Below are 21,402 nucleotides of genomic sequence, written 5' to 3'. Positions count from 1 at the left end.
CAGAGAGCCGTTGAAAATTACAGGCCAACCTTTTAACTGTGTCAAACGTTTGGAGCATATACTATCAAAAGCAATCTATACAAATCTTGAAGCAGCAAACCCTTTTTATTCAGACCAGCACGGGTTTCGACAAACACTTTTTCCTGTAAGACAGCAAGTTCAGACAGTTAATGATTTAGCCAAGGCACTGGACAATAAGAAGCGAATTGATGCAATATGCCTGGACCTTTCCAAGGCTTTCGACAAAGTTGATCACAAAAAGTTAATTAACAAGCTAGCACTAATGTGAATTAATAACGAGCTAGTACAATGGATAGCAGCATATATCTTACCGGTAGAGCTCAGTTTGTTGAAATAAATGGCAGAAACGTACGGGAGAAAAGTAAGCGCAAAAAAAAAAAACAACAAACACAAGAGAGGAGACAGGTCCTGTCTCCTCTCTTGTGTTTGTTTTTTTTTTTGCGCTTACTTTTCTCCCGTACGATCACGAACCAACTAGTCCAGCAACAAGTGTTACTTCAGTAAATGGCAGCAAATCAGAATTATCAAACGTAACTTCTGGAGTACCCCAGGGTCCCGTTTTATTATCAATGAACTTGCTTCCGATATTAATAAAGACGTTACAGTAAGACTTTTCGCCGACGACTGTCTCCTCTATACTGTAGTAAAGAATACATAGAATCAGAAAATGCTTAATGATGCTGTCGCAGCAGTTGAAAAGTGGTGTGAAAGGTGGAAAATGAAAATAAATTAGGAAAAAAATAGTAGTTTTACGAGTAACGAACAAGTCCAAACAGGTCCTTGACTACAGTTATGAACTGGGGTCGTCTACCGTATACCTAACACAGTTGATACACTTAAATATCTGGGAGTCCTCATTTCTCAAGATTTAGATTGGAAAAATCATGTTCTAAAAATATGTTCAGCTGCTGAAAAGAAACTCTGGTTTCTGCGTCGGAGACTAAAGCTGGCATCGCAAGCTTTAATCTCCGGACTTGTTGAATATGCAAGCATTATATGAGATCCCTTGGAAAGTCAATTACTAAAAAAGTTAAAGTGTACAGCGAAGTGCAGCTGGATTTATAACATCCAAATATGCACGTACCGACTCTGTCACAGAGATGCTGCGCCTTCTAAATATGCCACCTCTAAATGAGCGTCGGCGGTTGGCCAGATTGAAATTCCTGTTTCAGCTATATCAAGAAACTCGCTGAACATCAACAGTTCCCGTTACTTAGTCCCCAAACAAATTAAGCACCTAAGAGTAAGCCATGAATATCACTACCAAGCCCCGATTCCGCGCATTAATGTATATGCTAACTTTTACTTCCCGAGGACGATAGCAGAATGGAATAATTTACCAGTATCTCTGTCACTGGTCGCTACTCTAACAACATTTGAAAAAAGCTATTTCTGCTTTACATTGAAAAACGTATTGTCGAACATTGCACTGGTCACGTTCCTTGCAAATGTAAACAGGAAATGTACATTTTTTTTTCGTTGTTTGTGCGATTTATCTGTACTCTCACCTTTTGTTCTCTTGTTGTGTGATTTATCTACACTTGCGTTGAAAGTCAGAAAATCAGTTACAAACATTGTTTGAAGTATTATTGTTGCATAAAATGTGACTGAAATTTATAGTGAAATTTGTACACCTTGTAAATGTTTCGAATTAAACTCGTGTTATGTACCACTACTGTAACGGTCCCACGGCCAACAGTGTTTGCAAATAAAAAATAAATAAAATGTCAGCCTTGCAGGGCTTTAGAGAGAACTTCGACGAGACGATATGAGACCTGCTATCTGTGCAGGTATTCCCTCATTGGTGTGCAAAGGGCAGACATGCAGATTAGCAGTTTCTAGCAGTACTCGCAGAACGCTGGTGAAAGAAGGGCCTTCAAAAGCTATCGCCAGTGGACAAATTGACCTCTTTAAAAGTAGCAGGATAAATTAACTCGATCAGCTCGGCCGTTGCTCCTACACGCGCTGTGTGTTGTGTCGTCTCGCGCGGTAGCCGGAAGTTGTGTTTCTCTCTGCTAAGGAGCTCCGTCCGTCGGTTGCGCAGTGCTCTGGTCTACATGACGCACATGCTGTTTAGTGACACTTTTTGTATAAATCTATGGAAACTGTTATTGAATGATTAACTACACGATACATTCCTTGATGAATTTCCCCCTTAAATTTCACAGCTAATATACGATGCCAGCTTGATCTATGCAACTTACCGAAGACACATTCACTGCCATCATATGGGGCTGATATGATATGGAATGGCTTGGGGTGGTATCATGTGGTATGCTATGGCATGCTGTGGTATCGTGTGGTATGGATAGTGTAGTAAGGTATGGTATGGCATGCTGTGGTATCATGCGGTATGGTGTAGTATGGTATGGTATGACATGGTATGGTATGGTGTAGTATGATGTGGTATGGTATGGTATTGTATGGTATGGTATGGTATGGTATGGTATACTTGGGTATGGCACGGTATATGGGGTTTATTTATTTACTTCTTTCCCTTCTTGATACTTCTTTCCCTTCTTGACAGCAGACAAATGCAATGCCTGATGCAGGAACAGAAGCTAAAGACAGGACTTGGGGCTAGACATGTAATTCTTGAAAGCTCTGGATTGATTTTAAAGATTGGAATTTTCGATTTACACTAATAAAAACCGACAATGGGTTTCGAAATGCTGTTAAATAAAAGAAGCCAGGAGCGGGATATGCTGGTAGTGTTGTTATGTAAGCAGTACGTGTGTGTCATTTGAGGTATCGTGTCATTGGATTACATGCCTGTGCAGGCCAGGAAGAACCACCTTTTCGCCACCTAAACGATAATCGCTCTTTTATCACTATCACCACCACCAGTGTAGCACTGTTAGTCAATTAAGTACGTGTTTATCTGTTGCACGTAGAACACTGACGGGAAACCCAGCATAGGCGGCAGGAAAAAAAAAAAATCTGATGCTCTGAATACTGCTAGGATTGAAAGTTAGCTACATCGCTAACGTCAACACGCACCACATGTGAAACCTCACTCTCTCCCTCAATCCAGATTGACAACCAGACATGTCAACCAATTTCCAGAAGAAAACTTACAGTGGGAATTTTATCTGCTGGCTATTTCAATTTATTTGCGTTATTTTTTATCACCAAGTGCTATAGGATTTATCTTTGCACTTCTAAGTACCAGGATTTGTCTTGACCTGAAAATAAAAATTTGGCAATTCATTAACCGAGAACCACCCCCCCCCCTCCCCCAAAAAGAAAGAACAGATTCTTGAGTCCTGGCATAAGCACTGAAAAAAATAGTAGCCAAAATTTCAAAAAAGTGACAATCGAAAAGTTCGTACACTAAGTATTTAAATTGTAAGTATAAAGTAATGTCTGGCGATGAATTCTTGCGCACGAGAATTATTACACCGCTTTAAAGCTCGTGATACGCTCTGGTTTGGAATGCTAGTTAGGATCAATCAATCAATCAATCAATCAATCAATCAATCAATCAATCAATCAATCAATCAATCAATCAATCAATCAACAAGTAAATAAACTGCGTAATGTCCGTTCAGCCCGAGCCTACAGGAAGACGCTTCCCTCTGGTCTCCTTTGAGGGAGTGATGCTGTTAGTCGATCTTATGTTCACACGTTCTTGCAGCGTGAAGAGGGATCCCTGAGTCATCGGAGGACCCTCAAGGCAAGTTATCCTTATGCCGCCTGGAGGGTAGAGGTGGAAACATAGCTTGAGTCAGCGTCGAACAACATCAACAAATTTACAAATTTGCTTTTACAAATTTAGCTGCAGACATTTATGCTTTATTCTCAATTGATATCCGCGGTCCATATATAAAATATCACGAGATAACTCATTTATTATGGCAACCTACAAACTGATAGCAGTTCACCACACTTTGCCGTGCTCATAAGGAAAGCACTCATCACCATCATAATCTTTATCACCATTATATCGAAGATCAACGACGTGTGTTGCTGCAGCATGTCATAAATCTGAACTGGCGAGTCGACCTGCTGGAAAATGCGAATTTAATTCATGTGGACCGGGTGGTGGACACCTTTTATAACGCGTCATGCGCGTATGTGTAGCAGTATCGCATCTGGGTGGGCTTTACAGTCAGGCCATTCCCGAAGGGATGCAGCTATCGTGATTTACCACAGCTTTGGGCGAAAAGTGTGGGAGTTGTCTTGCTTTTGGCGGAGCCGATGTTTTTTTTGCTGTAGAATTAGTAGTTAACGATCGAGTGGCGGAAGTGGCTGAATATATTAAATAAAATGCCTATAGCCCGGTCTCAAGAGGGTAAACTGAAAGAAGAAGCGCCAACGAACACAAATACGAGAGAATGACAATAACAAATGCTTCCGTCTTTGAGCGTGTTAGCACTTCTTCTTTCAGTAAATATGCGCTAATTAGACGCAGGAATATACTGCCCCTCCCAATTTCAGATCAATAATTTGTGCTATGTATTCCTTGCACACTAACATGCGCATCCTTGGGTGAAGGTGGGAGGTCTGTAGTCAATTATATTCGCAATCGCGTCCACGCTGTTCTCTTGCAGCGCTATTACCGCTTGTTTTAGACCAATTATATATAAGTGTTGCTGTAATTGGGCTTCATCATCATCTGCAGTTCCAGTGTCAAATAATTAATTTGCTCTTTTGATTATGATTGCACATTTTGTTGGTATGATCATCGCCGTTTGTAACTCTGTTGGCAGCACAATTCTTGACCGAGCTCCTTTTGATTGCACTGTGTTATGTTTTTTCTTTCTTCATATTTCCTGTCCATATTAACCTTAAGAGCCACTATTCTGTTGCTGATGTTGGTTGACCTGCAACTGCTGGATGGCGAGTTGCATTCTTTCGCTACAACGCAAACTTTCCTCTGAGGATATTTTCGTAAACCCTACTTTATCGGACCCCCCCCCCCCCCCCCCCCCTCCGAGGGTTGGAGTGGGGGGGGGGGGGGGGGTCGGTGCTTTTTGCGGCAACCTTTTCAGCTTCAGCGTGCTTTTAAATTTCTCCCATCCGACCTTCAGCTTTCTGCTTTCCTTCCTCAGCTATTCCAGTTCTTTTTTCAGCTCTTCACTTTCATCATTTCCTCCCAACAGCCGAGAACCCCAGGTAACTCGAGCGGCGAAGTTCACATTTTCCATTCTTTTCTGTTCTGCTTGTTTCGCCTGCCGCCAAACTGAGCGACAGCGAGTGGTTGCTTGATCGTTGGCCGCCGCCTGCGCCCGCCTGAAACCTGTAGAGTCCCGTACTTTGCCCCCCCCCCCCCCCCACACACACTATCCATTGCAGCTCCGAGATTATGCTTTCCCGACTGCCCCTTCGTAATAATATAAGAGAGCCTTGAATTGCTGCTCACAAAGGCTCCACTCTGTCTTGTGTTGGCCATTGGCACTGAATCCGTGCTACACATTCACGTCCTTCTTCAGAACCCCGTGTCCAACATCTCGTCACAGACGGGTAGAGGCAAACGTCGGCTCACCTGCTCAACCCGCAGCAGACCTGCGTCATTCTCTTGTAAAGGTAGCAGGGCATATCCCCTCCTCTATAGATATATGCAAAAGGGAACTCTGTACCCGAGGAGGTTACCGCCACTGCGGTAGTTTTACTTTTTTTTTTACACCCAAGATTTTCTTTCTTTTGGCTCTGATATTTCTTCACATTTGCTCTTCGATTTTTTTTTATTTTCAGTATTGATGCTCCTCAGTACTCCTTCGCATGCGTCCTCTGTGACTTTTATGTACAGGCCTCACATTCGCCTCCGTTCAACCTCGCACTTCTAAAGGATAAAAGCGACCGCTTCCACGTTCTTCTTCTCTGCCATGATGAAGTGCTGCTTCAAGCTGAGCCTGAATTTCACCTCGCTCCTTATGTCGGGTATCCCACTGGCTGATGCAATGGACGCGACAACTTCCGATACGCTCGATCTGTATTTTGTTAAGTATACAAACAACTTTTCGGTCTGATCATTGTCACATCTCCCCTTTGCAGCGTCGAGGGTCTCGAAAGCCTTTACATTACTTGGACTCACCTTGACATGTTTCACGTTATCATTGCAGCCCGACGGCTGCCGGTACTGCTTGGCTTTTTTCGCACAGCATTCTTTGCAGGTGCCGCAATCCACTGAAGTGAAGTTGGATCTACGGCACACTATCCTTCTGCATCTGCTTCTTGAGAGCTTTTAAATTGCACCTCTCCGGGGCCCTCGCGATCGTATCGAGCGTCTTGGCCAACACGGGGCGATATTTACCAAAATCGCATGCACAAAACTTGGCTGCACCTGGCTTCAGACTGACGCTGGCGCATATGCAAGCGCGGCGATGCTTACCAAGTCTACCTTGACCAAACTTGCGTGTGCGCCAGCGTCAGTACGGAGGCAGCTGAAGCCAAGTTTTTGTGCCTGCGTAGCGCAAACCGGATGTTGTATCAACGATCGTTCGCACGCACCGTTATCCTCAATGGGGTCAGTTAGATGACGCGTCAACGGAAGCGTCCTCTAACTGCGGCCGTCTCGAGTGCGGCCACACTGCATTCTAAGACGTGATCAGAATACATCGCAGACAAAAGTTGCGATCCCTAAAGTAGCGAATCAGAACCGTATAGGATATATCAGACGTCCGAGCAAAAAACTTTGGGCTTATTTCTACTGCTTGCCATATTTCAGCGCGCATCAATATCTCGTAATATCAATGGGCGCTTTCACACTTCACTGAGACCCAGCCACTGTGGCTCGAAATTCAGATTACTGGCTCAGCAAAAATGCTCTCCAGCGATCAGAAGCAAAACGGGCCACACACAGAGAGAGAGGGGTAGTGTGAGAGAGAGCGGATGAGGCGGCTTGCAAAAACCCTGAATCTTTCACACTCGACGAATGAAGTCAATCAGTGCACCGTTCTCCTTGACACGACACAAGGACATGGGAAATTGGTTTGCGTCGACAGGCCGTTTTGCGTATCGCGCCTATGAACGCAACTGTTTTTCTTTGTCTATACTTTGAACTTGAGGGAGCGCTTGAGGTAGCCGCGCAAATTCCTCGCGTGGAGCTCGATCGCGCCCGAGGAAAAGTTTATTTTAATGAGCCCTTGAGTAAGCAACTAAATCACAACAATTACATTTGCGTCATCATACCTGCAGTGCAGACGTAGAGGTGACCATGAGCCAAAAGTCGCCACATGCACCGAATTCTTGTCACGAGCACGTGCTTGGGACATCGTGTCGTCCGAATTGGCACTCCATCCGCTCTTTAATTATGCAGCCATGCAATCGTCCCGTCTGTGCCAACGTCGGCGTCATACGTACGAGAAGAGCATGCAAATAATACACGCGCTGGATGCCTTATCGGAACCAATAGGAGATGACAAGTTCTTTTCATTCTGGCGACCAGAAGGAAACAAAAAGAGTAAGTGCGGTCGTGTGTTCGCCTTCATCGAATGCAAAAGATGCCTATTGCGATTTCTTCCGGCTGGGTGAGTGAGCCATGGGCGACATTATTTCGTATTATATTCCCTAGCTAAAGAATGTTAAATTGCTGATTTAAATAAACGGCACATTTCGCAATGAACACCTCGATGAGCCTGGTAAGTTGCGATACATACGCAAAGAAAAGAAAACTGTTAAGCGCTTCCATTAGAATTTCCGTCCGCAAAATATGAAAGAAGCTCACTTATGAAACGCATTTTAACTATTGTAATTTACCCTGAACTGAATTTTGGAATGGTTCATCATTAATATCCACATTTAACTTAACTATAGCGCATAGGTGCGATCAGTCTAAAGCGGTTATTTTTGGTTAATACATGATGCAATGAGCTTCCTCTACGATACGGGAGAAAAATTGTGCACTTTGCTTTTGCGGCGCATATTGCGTGTCGCCATCTGAGCTTGTGTTGGGCCCCGGGACCATGTTTAACGTGTTGCTGACTTCTTCAACCAACTTCATTTCTTCAACCAAGCGTTGAGTAGTCACCTGGTGTGAAATAAAGGAGTTCTCTTGAGCAGCTGAATGCTTGCGATGACGTCAGGTCGCAGGATTACGTAGGCGGCGCCGATCACGTGACGAGGCGTCAATGCTATCGCCGTTGGAGACAACAGGGCTCGTTTGCCGAAAGGTTCTAATTGATTGCCGGGTTCATTATCATTCATTAATAGCTGATTCTCAGCCGTCTCACGAAAACTTTCGGGCAATCCAAGCGAATAAATGCAAAATTTATGTTGATTCAGTTAAAAAAAAAAGATGTGCAATGCATAAAACGAGATATGTTTGAAGAACTTCGGAGTCGCTAGAAATCGCTGCTCTGTTCACAATGAAATGAAAAAAAAAAAAAAAATCACAGTCGGTCACACGAATGCTATGCCACGGCGATCGGCTTCTGAATATCTTTACTTTGGCGGCTGAGCTTGGATGGATGAGAAGTGTGACGTCAGTGCACGCTAAGAACACCAGCAAGTTGAAGGAACCTTTGACCCACTTTCTATCCGGTGTCCCTCGTAGTCGCACGTGCAGCTTCTGGGTGTTAAACGCTGCGTGTAACTGATCAGAAATGAGAACGATAGGAAAACGAACGAGGCAAAACTGAGCAATACATGCCAATACTGAAATATCTCGTAAGTTCGTCTCCTTTTTTGATAATCTTCAGGGGGAATTCCAATTTTTGTCGTCGCATTTACTGCACCCTTCCTAGCAAATAACACTGATGCAATTAAGATTGCTTCGCTTACTTCTCAAGGAGAAAATAAATTATGATGCTTTCGAGCCACATCTACTGCACTTGCTCTTTTCTAACGTACCTACATGCCGCGAATGCTGGCGAGGGCAGGAAATAAACTGTTAAAATTTTGCGTCTGATTTTGTTCATTTCGTATTTATATTTGATGCCAAATATTTACATGACATCGTTAGTGGAGCACCTTTGCTGCATACCTTGTTTAAGTTAAGTGTTTGTAACTTTTTCCAGGCAAATATGCATATTCGCTTGGATTAAAAATTATTCGGTTGGTTTCGTTCGATACTGAGTATAATGTATTCGTTTTGAAGTGTCTAAATCTGCGCGAGACAGCTGTTGCAGACTCGTCGCTGCTACATCCCCGACCTGATTGTTTCTCCAGAGTTCGTCTGTAACATATGGCAGAAGCACGCAAAGTCTCATGCCAAATCCATAATGCGCGAGCTCACCGGTAAGCGTGCAATATGAGGGTGTTGACTTCAGTCCTGGTCCGAAGAACGTGCGGATGACTGTCTTTTGTAACATGCATTCTTTTCACGTCCCACCGTGCAGTCTGCATTTCCCTCACTTTTCCAAGATCCCCCCCCCCCTCTCTCTCTAATTCTCTCTCTCTCTATCCGCCTCTTTCATAAAGATTACCGTATTCATCAAACATGTGTGAACACAAGAAATTATTTAGGCTGGCATCACAAATGCAGTGCATTAAAAGTGCATTAAACTACACTGACTATAGTGAATGCTTCCAATGCATCTGCTGTTCTTGATGACATATCCTCCGGGCTGCTTTCGCTTATCAAATCGTAGCTTCTTTATTATAATTAGTGCTGGTGCCGCTCTTCCATCAAGTGCAGAGTAACGTAGGTGCGAACTCACCCGACGTTCAAAATCAGTCCTAAAACATGTAGCAGAGAGGAACGCATATGTAAAAAGGTAAATTTCTCATTTAGGGTTACCGTTTCGGACTAAGCGCTGGAATTGAGTGCTGGTGTTCGCATTTATCAGCTTTCTCGGGTGTGATTCAAGTTGCCATACCCACACATAGCCTGATAGAAATCAAGCCTGCAGAACAGAATTCCTGTGTGATCGAAAGTAGTCCGCTGTTCAAGCTTTTTCTAGCTACACACATAAGAAGCTAACCATTAGATCTAATTATAAGCTGAAGGATATTGATGCATTTGGCTGTACGTATAGTCAAATATTAAAACAACAATAAGTTCAATGTCGCACGAATAACACATTTTAGTGCGCAGTGAATAGAGTAAAATCCTAAAGAAGGTTTTCTGCTCGAATAATTTTCAACTCAAGAATGCTAGCACATTGCGTGGTTGGTTGAGTAGAAAATGACAGTTATTGCAGAAGTGCACTAGAAACGAGAAACTTTCTGCCTGATTTTTGAAAAGCTCCCTGGGATTCGCTGTTTTCTATGCGCGCATGTGCAATCAACGCCGAAAGAGGAAGTTGTGAAACGGATCTCAGGCACGAAACGACCTCTTTTGGCGAATCGGGCTGAAATTCGCAAGGAGTCTCGCACGTAAAGTCGGTCGGTGATCGGCTGGGACACTCGGTTGCACCTCATTAACGATCGAGATTGGCCAGCGCATGAGTTTCAGCGCGTCACGTGCCGAATTTAGGCGCACGGACAGCTTTGCGAATTCAGCCACTATAAATGTCACGCAACTTCGCGCACGACATTTCGGAAGTTATTTATGCTCATTATATTCTACGCAGCTAGAATCTCCGTGGTGTACTAGCAGCCTAAATAAGCCCCACTGCTGACTTCATCAAGCCCCGTGAGAAATGCCTTTCAAACAGTCCCCCCCCCCCCCCCCCCCCCCCTTCGTTCAGGTTCTTGCCATGCTGCATGAACAAGGAAAGACATTTCTCACAAATAAGCTCATGTGCGTCAATGTAGCCACTGGAGATGCAATTCGCGCCAGTTGCCTACAGGGGGTGCTTTGTGCGGCAGATTGACACTAAAAGCAGTGCAATGCGACTGTTTTGCTTCGTTCGGTCTGTGAGTTCAGCTTTATAGTCTTGGAGCCGCTTCGCCAATCGAGCAGCCGAGTGGCCCGGAGACACTGGTTCTCCCACATTTCCTCTTGAGTTTCGAGGAAAACGGCGTTGATCTTTCTTTTCTTTTTTTTTTTTTTCATCCAATTTTTCTCGACACGAGCATTACTGATGCGCGGGAGCAGGGCCAAGCGCCGCCGCAGTAGCGCGACGCTATATAGGAGAGTTCGTTGTGCGCGCGGCAGCTTGACAAGGTGAATTACGGTTCGGCGCCGTTCGTCGGCGTGCCGCGCCGGCAAGTAATGCCGCCAGAATTCGACTCTCAGGTTCAAGGTGAGGGTGACCTCTCCGCTCTCTGTGGAAATGGCCCCGGTTGTCTCTTGATTGCCGCCTCGCCAAGTCCCGTGGCGAAACCACACGGCGCGAACGGAAGGTGGCAGAACTATGCGCTTACAAAATTACGACTTCGATGAGCCAATTCACGAGGAAGAATTTGTTATCGCATGGCGCCATGAATTTGGTCCTAGAGCGATGACGCCAACTGAATCTCGGGTACTCACGGGAATTCCTTAAGGTGCTGTCGCAGCATCTTTGTTCGATGCTGGACAGAAAGTTTCAGGACACAAGAGGTGTTAACACACTCGCTTTACAGGAGGTATTCGTGCACGCCCTTAAGCAGCAGTTGTTCACCTCGCGGTGCGAGAGTCGCGGACGTAAACATGGTCATTAACAGGCGCATTGCTACATGCTCTATGAGGGTAAGACGCAAGGGTCGCCATGAGCCTCAACTGCCCCTTTTCATGAACTGCATAAAGGGTCTTTAAAGCTCCTCCTGCCGTTTTATGACTGCCTCTTCTGGGCTCATAGCTGTTGAGGTCTGCTATGAGCATCCCGGGCTACGCAGTGCCAATGATTCTACGTTTTTAAGGAGCCGTGCTGATAGCTGCGGTGTTTCAGGCGCAATGGTGCTTCACCTTCAGTGACAGAACACGCTCAGACACATTGCATTCACTCATTCCGCCCTTAATGACCACCGATAGCAGGTTTGTAACGACTAATAGATTTCAGCCATCTCCGTTAACTTAAGATTAACTTCCTTCCGAATTATTGGAGAGCTCTCGACTTTTTGTATACGAGGGCAAGGCAAAGCGGCATGCTTGACGATCATCTTGTCTTTCACTCGTTCGTTCTGCACCTTGCTGGCTAATACAGAACCGCGAGAAATGGACGATGACGCTTATGCTACTCGCAGACCTTTTTTCTTTACACTTTGCATCTACCACAAGGTGTCTGTAAACAGTGGCACTCCCGGCAGAATTCCACCGAAGCTCGTCTCGCCTCGCTGTAGTGCAGTAAGAGGCAGGAGTTGATCTTTCGTTTACAGTGTTGGCGGATGCGGGGCCGGTGCAAAATATTCTATTTGTTCTCTTTGTGATTCGACCTTTATTTCGGATTAATTTTTGTTTACAACGGCATATTTTGAATTTCTACGCGCGGTACAGAAACCACGTGAAAGAGAAACAGCCTGTCAGCCCAACAAGCAACTCTTAAACTGCCTCCCATACTAGAAAAATAAAGTGAGGATATGCATAAAAGCAAGCCGCACGAAGGGCAGCCGAGAAGTTCGTGCACACACTGCAGATTAGGCCATGCCATTGGACGTAGTCTTGTTTGCATAAATGAGCAAGTCCCTGTGTAATTTTAATGGCCAAAAGCACTCTTGAAAGTCTTTCTTTTTCGATGTCCTTCACGGTAGCCGGCGATATCTACTGGATACAATTTTTCGGTCGCATGGCTCTTCGGCCATTAAAACAAGTTGCACAGCACACGGGGGCCTTGATTTTCGCCTCCATCGAAAAGCGGCCACCGCCACCGGGATTCGATCCCTTACCGTTTGGAACAGCAGTCGAGGGCCCTAACCACTGCACTACTGCGGCGGGGCGATTCAGCGGAAGCGTTTTGACATAAAAAAAAAACCAAAAAAAAAACAAACAAACAAACAAACAAAAAACAACAACATAACTAGACATCCAGCAGCGTCGACGGGTCTAGTTGAAGCAAAAATGAAGAGGTCGCCACTGAAGATGACTTTCCGCTCATTTTAAAAGGCTTGAACCATTTGTGTCTTGAACCAATTGGGTCTTACTGCTGCATCATCAAATGCTATTTCCAGGATTTGACAGGTGTACGCGTTTGATAAAAAAAACAAAAATTCGAAGCGAGTGTTTGCTTCCTTTAACTCAGCCACAACATGGATCGGGATACGGCTCAGTAATTTTGCAGCAGTGCACAGTACAAAATTTTCACACGGCAGGCATAACTTCAGCGTGGTGTCTACCTCTAGAAGCAGTTCGCGCGTCATTCGGCGTTGCCATATGATCATGTGCGGCATCGATTCACACATTTTATGCGCATCTAATGGAAGCTGTTTACAGCGTCGGATGCATTTCGGCATTTCTTTCCGCGCTCTACATCCAGCTAAAGCATACGCTCGCGGCTCGTTCTTCTCACACGAAGCCAGTACAGCATACGTATATGCACCGAGTGCCTGTGATACGAAGAAGTTTGTAAGCTTAAGGCACCCCGATTCTAGAAAGCTGGGAAGTGTTAAGACGCCTGATAATATGGCGCAAGGAAGAAATAAAAAGATATTCTCTTCCTCCGGTGTTAAGCGCAGGATGCCCGCGCCGTGCTGCAGTAGCGAGCTCAGGCAGACGGCATGCAGTAACTCACTTCCTGTGAAGTAGGCGCACATCATGGCCGTGAAGGGCTGCGAGGCGGTCTCCCTGGAGGCGCCCGTGTACTTGATGAGCCCAACGTAGAGGACTGGCGTGGAGCTGAGGCCAACCCAGCCAAAGAAGGCGTAGGCGGTGCAAAATACGCCCAGGTACCAGGCCCTCTTGGAGTCGGGGCCTTCGCGCGCTGCCCCCTTGCGGGCGGGTTTGGTCTGCGGCATGGCCATCGGTGTCTCCGGTCACGGGCGCCCTGGGTTCTGCGAATACGTTCTGCGGTTAGCATCGAACCCATCTCTAGCGGTGTCACGAGAAACCATGCAAGGCATCCGGCATATAACAGGTGTCCCAGTTAAATGTAACCAGGGTTTTAAAAGACAATGCCTTAGGTCTGTGAAACCGACCGATGACTGTTGAAAGACGTGGTCTAGTGTGCAGATTCTTTCATTCACCAGATTAAAATTAACAGTGTAGAGTAATTAGCTAAGGTTTCAATTATTAACAAAGTGATGACCCAGAAGCTGTAGATTCTCTTGAAATACAGATAGCTGCAATGTCTGTGCCACGGTACCACTTACGCAGCTTAATTTACTCGCCTCCAAAGAAAGATGTTAAATGAACAGCTGTCGGCTTATTACCCAGTGCACCAGCAAAACCACATCGGGGAGGATGCTCCAGGGAAAAGCGAATTTTTGTTTTCTGAGACGTGCCTTGGGGGACGTCGTAGTGGCATCGCTGTCCGGTTTAAGCCTTCTCATTGCGCTTGTCTTTAAAGCTGCTAATAAAAAATAAACTTCTTTACTTAAAGGTAGCTGGGTGCAAAAATTTCGCCAATATTTCTTTTTTCAAGACCATTCACAACTTATGTATTGGCACTTTGTTCTTAAACCGAAAACTCTCGGGGACACTTTGGGCCACTAAAGTGCGATGACGAAGGCACCTCTTCCTTTCTTCATACTATAGGAACAGAGCAAAAATACGACGGACAAGAAAGGGACACACAAGACGCCGACTTTCTTCTTCGACTCCCACCTTACTCCTTTCCCTTACGGCTCGGTTCAGGTGTCCGCGGAGAATTGTAACAGATACTGCGCCTTCTATTTCGTATAAAACAATTTGGAACGCCGCTGATGTCTATTGTACCGCGCTGTATGCTGTGTGGTGCGGCGTTCGAGGAGGCGCCAAATAAAAGGTGCAGCACGGACGCCTGGATCGGATGCCCTGCGGGGCCAGCTTCGTACGTGTGGATCGCCTGATGCTGCCATCTGTCATGAAGTCACGACTGGTCATGATGTCACAATGTGATGACGTAACAGTCTCGCGGTATCCCGCGTGATCTCGCGAAGAAGTCAGGCACTTGTCGCTAACGCACACACGAACACTCTGGCGAGTCATGAGACATTAAAAGTTTTCGCATTAATAATAAGGAAGTTATGAGTTTTCGACTATTTAATAAAGTTGAAGAAGTCAAATACTATACACTAGGCCCAGCGGCTCTCAAAATCTCTCAGTTGGTTTCAGTGGACTTGAACGCACCACCTTTTTAAAACCTTGGTTATATTTAGTTGGAAAACCTGTTATATCCGTGCGGCAATATACGCTTTCTTGCGTAGGCTTTGGTATGCCGGAGTACAGTAGCGGATGGCTCCTCGTAATTAGGTCATGCGATCAGCCTGGTAAAACTAGCAAAAGCTTGGATGCATGTCGAAGTATAAGCGAAAGGAAGGAAGGAAGGAAGGAAGGAAGGAAGGAAGGAAGGAAGGAAGGAAGGAAGGAAGGAAGGAAGGAAGGAAGGAAGGAAGGAAGGAAGGAAGGAAGGAGAATAAACAAAGAAAAAAGTTATAAATTGCACTTACTATGACCACCGTTAGCGGACGGTAATGAGGTGCATTTTTTAGTATATCTTGCGACAGAAACTTTTTCCACGAATGAGTGTGGGTGATCTGTTGAGTTTTGTAGCTGGAGTTTTGTACCTTAAGCATTCCTGCATGCCATTGAATATAAGCTCTAACATGCTTGCTCAAGTCACGACCTCGCCATAGCCTCTGTTGTAAACAGTTTATGCGGTCGACGACGAGCGAAAGTGCAACGCACAAATTAAGCGGAGACGAGAGTAAATGTCTCTGCTGCCTCATCGAAACTTTGCTTGAATCGCTTTCTTCCTGTTTTGTTTTTCTTAGTCGTCTCTCCTCAAGGCGAAGACAGAACGCGCGACGAAAAGTCGCTGTAATTAACGGCCAGCGAGCAGCACTAATGTCGCGGCGCCCTAAATGCCTCGCGTTGAGCCCGCAAACGGCCCTACGTCCTTATGACCCGTTATCCGCGCACTCCGGTCGCCACCTGATTTGATAAGGACGCCTCGGGCGGAAAAACACAAAGTCTCAGTGCAGCCCAAGCGTATCCCTTCCGATTGGCCCATAAAGAGAAGCACGCCACCATCATCGTCACCGTGGTGGGGCATGCGCCACTGTATTGAGCCCAACGCCAAAGCCGCTATGTTCGTGCCTGTTGTGAGACACAGTGAGCGTGTTTTCTTTCGAGGTTGGCGCAGTGCTTTGAAAATGAAAATAAATGCACGCCGTATTTTATTTGCAAAGGGAGGCATAACAAGGAAGTTGTTACGTACAGCTTTTATGAAACGTACACGCAGAGTTGAAGGGGACTGCTTCTTTGCTATGTACGTTGTGTGGCTGGCCAGTGTTCCAAACCTCTTGAAGGTCGGAGGAACTATCGTTTTTACTCCTCCAAGAATTAGGATTTCCGAGGTCGCTACAGGAACCAGACTACACGGCTTGGGGGCAAACTTCATGGCGTCTTTATTTTTGTGCCGTACCGCGTATAGTACCGTATCGCGTAGGCGTAACATAGAGAGATAGGAAGAAAGTAAGGAGGGGGAGGGGGCAGTTATGAAAACAGACGCCAGTTGGCGATCCCCTCTAGATGAGATCAAGAAGAGATTTATTTATTTTCGATACACCCAGAGCATTATTGTGAGGAGTGGGACAAAAATATAAAATCAAAATGTAAAAAAAAAGAAGGTAACGAATACATATACACGTCTACAAGAACTGATAACAATGATTGCGGGAAAAAAAAAAAAAAAACTGGCTGAAAGATAATACATGTTTCGAAAAGCGATAAAATACAGTAATTAAGAATAATAATAACGACAAAACGAATAAATGCACAAAAACAGTTCGAAAAGTAGAAAGCAAACACAAATATATTGAATCATTCGCAGAAACATTGAGCAAGGAACCTGGACATCTAATTCGGAGATAAGCGTTGATCTCTTAATCGTGCTAACCGAGTGGGCGCCAAGAAAAGACGAACATAGCAGAGGGTGCATGGCAGAGAGATTGGCAGGTGGAAGCTCGCAAGGGTGCACGGGTCGAAGTTGGCCCTGGACAGATTTTATTGGAGGCAGATTGGATGTACCTTTGTACCGCAGACAGACTACCGTTGCTCAGTACGCAGATATTGCTGCGCAGACGCTTTCAATATAATGCCAATAGCCACCGACATCGAACCAACAGCCAACAACCACCGTAGGCATAGGGGACATTTTGTTGTCGTTGATCAATGCAAAACAGTAGTGTAGTCATGGAGATTAATTATTAGAGATTGAAGAAAAAAGTCACATGACTCCGGTGGGATCCAATTTCGTGACATCCGAATTTGGAGGTGTCAGTATCAGTAGCTGTTGGCTACGTTTGTATGTACCTCATAACGAGCTCCTCATCTTCTCTATGTTTGTTTACACAGATACTTGGAGAGACACAACTTTCGTATGCAAACCTTGCGCAACCGTATTTATCTTATTGCACAATCGTGTTTTCGTGGAAGCTTACTAAAACCAGATGTAATTAATGATTGTTTTATTCTCTAGCTCATGGGCAACAGACATGTCGACATTGTTGCAGTCGTAACGACAAGCATATTAGGAGCGCCGTCAGTTACTGCTTTTGTCATGCTGCCATTATTTTTGCTGGCACCCCGCCTCGAAGCCGAAATATATGCACACAAAGACGTTAAAAGCTTAAAAAGTAGAATAAACATGGCAGAAGTACCTCATTTTTTCACCACACAAAAAAAAAAAAAAAGTTCCTGTTGTTCATAGCCTTCCTATTTGTGAAAACGTTTCCAGGCGAAGCGTTCTCACATGTCTAGGTTTTTAAAATGTTCTACTTGCAAACATGCACCGATTAAGCAATAGCGAACTTCATCTAGGCACGATTTATTTTCTTTATCTATTTGAGACGAAAGGAAATCGATTGTTTCCGAGATTTTTCTTTTTCTCAGCAATGCAGAGCCGTAGATCTTCTTGAGTGAAAACTTGGCAGTACAAGACCCATTTGCATCGGAGAAGGTGCGTGCAAAGAAAGGCGTTGGCTTCCAATTTGCGGATGCTTCCTTTCGGTAGTCCTGGTGCGGGAACGTTCCGTGCTTTTTCCTAAAGAATGGGTACCTTTCTTCACCCCATTTTTCCAAAACGATACAGTAACTGAGAGTGCTGAACCCTGGTGAAGTGTACCCGTACGCACGAGTAACAGCATCGTTCGATGAACCCATTATTGCGAAATGAGAGCATAATATTTTGGAGAGTAAATTCTACATGCATGCTGGCAACATCGTGAGCACTAATGTTATATTTTACAGTCGGGTAACAGAGCACAGGGCAGAATCAATCCTGTTCGTGCATGATGAGTCCACGATCGGTCGACGACCACGTATATGCAAGGAAATCACGGTTACGGTCGCCATGACAACAGCCACAACGCGCACCACTGCAGAGTCGATGTTAAATTCTGTGAATCCAAGCATAATTGCGAATGCTTTTGAACTTGTACTTCAGCCTGCAAATCTTCTCCTTCTCTAAAATACTGCAGTGGTTCGATAAGATTGTTTGCTTGGCGCGACTTCATCGCTCTTGTCTTTCGCAGCTGCTTTCTGTCTCGCGAAACAGCGGCTACCTACGATATTTAGTAAAGGCAGCCAGCATTAAGTCATTATTCATGGATACTTGATTGTTACGTGCTTTTAATGCGATAAACTGCTTACGTGCTCCCAATAAAAGAAAGAAAAGCATTAGCAGCATTCTCAGTTCTTTTATCGTGCACTAGCTCTCACGTCGCGTTGTACAGTATTCTACCGGCCAGAAATAATCACCTCGACACACTGTACTTTTTCATAGTGACAGAAGATGAGTGAACAAGCCCGTTTTCGCAGGAATAGTACGGAAAGTATCGCTTAGCGCGTCTCACGTGAACAGCTAGTCGGATACTGGAATGAAACTTTTCGCGTATCGTTTATGGAAATATTGGCTCCACTCTAACCGCTGGGCACACCTGTTTCGTTAACGCGACACTGTGATAAAATGGGGCTCCCATTTCTTTTTTTTTTTTTTTTTTCCAGAAATAACGCAGCTCTACGCTCCAACCTCTCTTAAGCTACATATGGCCAGCTAAACTTCCTGGGCTAAATTAGTGCTGACTTCATACACTACGCACTTTCGACTGATTGAATTATTACAGAAAGTAACTACAGGACAGCGTCACTTTCTTATGAGTATTATGAAATTCGGAAGAAAGGCATACACTTTCACACGCCTCCTTTCCTCATTTCAGAATACTCAAAATAAGACCATATGCCACTATAAGCGTGGCTCACTTCTGCAGTCACTACGATAGAAGACTATCGAGCAGGGCAGACAGGGATGCATCTCTAAGTGGTGTTGTAGTCACTACGTAGTATATATTAGGCCTAAGGGCAAGCTGTATCCGCGGACAATCGTAAAAATATTCACAGGTCAAAGCGGATTTGTGCGCAGTGATGAATGAAATTACATACTATAGGATTTACCGCAAACAAACCATGGAAGCGCTTTTTATTTTTTTAAACTCGGCATAGCAGTGACGGTTTGCTCTATCAGTGAATGCTGAACAGGATGGACTGCGCTTGTCTTTCTCGTCATTTTCTAATTATAACGGTACGGAACAGCTTTCTTGGATTTTTTTTTTTTTGCAGAAAAGGAAAATTAACTTTTTCTTCCGATAGTACATTCCTATAACGCTTGGCAGCATAGTAAACCGGTGGTATAATCGCATACTGGCGTAATCTATAAACATCCCAAACGCCGTCTCCAGCTTAATACCGGAGTAATTACGGAGAAAAAAAAAAAAATAGAATCACCGTTCTAGTCAGACATATACGGGAACCAACCTTGATATCTGGTCAAGCGGCGATTGGCCAAGTCGAGTGAGCTACTTCTAGATGAACTCGTCGCCTCGCCTACCTGGGCCCCTGAAGAGGGTTGTTTTTTCTGGAATGCTCTCTGAAGCAATAAAACAACTGGCGTTATCATGCGGCTACCGCACGACGGTATAAACATATTATGTATATATGCAGTCGCAGCTATGAAAATCTAGACTGTGTTGTCGCCAATGTGTTGCTGAAGTGTTCAGCTCTGGGATGTCAGGAAGTATACGAAGAAAATCCGCAAGCGCACAAAGGTGACTCACATTGCTTGACCTTCTTGGGCTTATGCGAAACACTCCTTAAGTTCATGCCAACATATGTGCTATAAGCGGTGTCTCGGAACGTAGACCTTTTTTCAACTCCCCTTCTATGCCTTCTCCCTGTGGTTAATTCCTAACCACAGGGTATCTAACAAACACCCTCAAACAGCATAAAAAATAGCAAAATGTATACATCCCCATACGCATTTTAGGAATAAAAAAGGAAGGAAAAACAAAACGTGCGCGGCCTTTCCGCGATGGAAATAAAGTTTGTGGAACGAAGCCATTATTTTAACATTAGCGATCTATAGCCATAGACGAAAGACGAGGATTGAAAGATGTCTTGTGCCTTAAACCCGCCACATCAACTCTCGCGCCCAGACATCCACAGACGTGCGACCCGCGCCGCCGCAGTGTCTCAAAGGCCGCCGGCGCTCACCGTGACGTTCAGGCGCCGGGCTCGGCTACTCACCCGGGAGAACACCGACTCCTCCAGGCGTCGGCGGAGCGAGTGTCATCGTCGCGTCATGCAGTGGGGGCAAACAGCAGCTTGTAAAACAAATTGACCAACCTGAGAAGCGGTTGTTCTCGGCGAACCCTTATCTCCGACCAGCGACGACGGTAAGGGGAACGCATCGGTACTCCAGGCTCCTTTCGCCACTGCGCCAAGGGGCACGTAGTACGGCCAGTCGCGGTGGTGCCGCTACCGGCGACTGCCGCCGTGACGCGGATAGATGACGCTTTCTGCGCGGCATATACTGGCGGCTCGATTTCAGGCACTGCGCTCGGGCGCATGTGAGCGGCCTGAGTACCGGCGACCCACGGGATGGCTCGTGCGTGGGCAGCTGCTGAGAGACAGATGTAGACTGAACGGCCTGCTAGTCGCTATCTTTCACGCAACAGCTCGACGCAATGCGCATATCGAGACCAGAATAACGAGTGTAGACAGGCCAGGCTCGCTTTTCCGAGGGGCAAAAACTGAGCGTTGCACTGTACAGCGGCGGCATGCTAATCCAATTAGGTGACCGTTGAACCAGTCAGGTGCTGGTTGCGTTATAGTGTGCCGTGTACACGTCCGTCGTCTGTTGGTGCCAGGCGCTGCTCTCCATCCGGCAGCATTACTGAGTTTGCCATGAAGGGTGCATTAAAAAAAAAAAGAACACATTCACAGTAGTTATGCACTATTATTATTAATTATTATACTAAGAAAAAAGTCGACCTGACGTTACCGTCAGAAACGCTGAAGAGCTTGCGCCTTCACGCGCCAGTTACAATTACTACACGGGAAAAGAAGTGATAGATTAGAAATGACGACATACCGTTCGGATTTCTCTTATGTTGTTTATTTAAAAAAATATAATAATAAACAAAAAATTGTAAATGCTAAGCTGC

At 45.2% G+C, this 21,402-nt stretch overlaps 1 protein-coding gene across 4 annotated transcripts in view; it reads right to left on the bottom strand.

Moving 5' to 3' along the window:
• LOC146172315 (monocarboxylate transporter 11-like) overlaps window positions 1-20,819 on the bottom strand; it is a 47,365-nt gene extending 26,546 nt beyond the window's left edge. Inside the window, exons 1-2 of one of the 4 annotated variants that reach the window (XM_084586078.1) lie at window positions 20,582-20,819; window positions 13,494-13,752 (exon numbers count right to left, since the gene is read on the bottom strand). In XM_084586078.1, the coding sequence (XP_084442204.1) occupies window positions 13,494-13,722 (229 nt within the window). In that variant the 5' untranslated portion in view covers window positions 13,723-13,752; window positions 20,582-20,819. Of the gene's footprint in view, window positions 1-7,155; window positions 7,298-13,493; window positions 13,753-20,449 lie in introns of those variants that run through there. The other 3 variants (XM_084586077.1, XM_084586079.1, XM_084586080.1) reach the window with 3 other exon arrangements.
• Window positions 20,820-21,402: the final 583 nt, after the last annotated feature.

This window comes from Amblyomma maculatum, unplaced genomic scaffold (assembly GCF_055883805.1).
Source record: "Amblyomma maculatum isolate TAMU_Amacu unplaced genomic scaffold, ASM5588380v1 scaffold_13, whole genome shotgun sequence".
In the NCBI taxonomy this organism is placed as follows: Eukaryota; Metazoa; Arthropoda; class Arachnida; order Ixodida; family Ixodidae; genus Amblyomma; species Amblyomma maculatum.
Note: the sequence above shows the minus strand (reverse complement) of the source record. Positions and strands in the feature narration are given on the sequence as shown.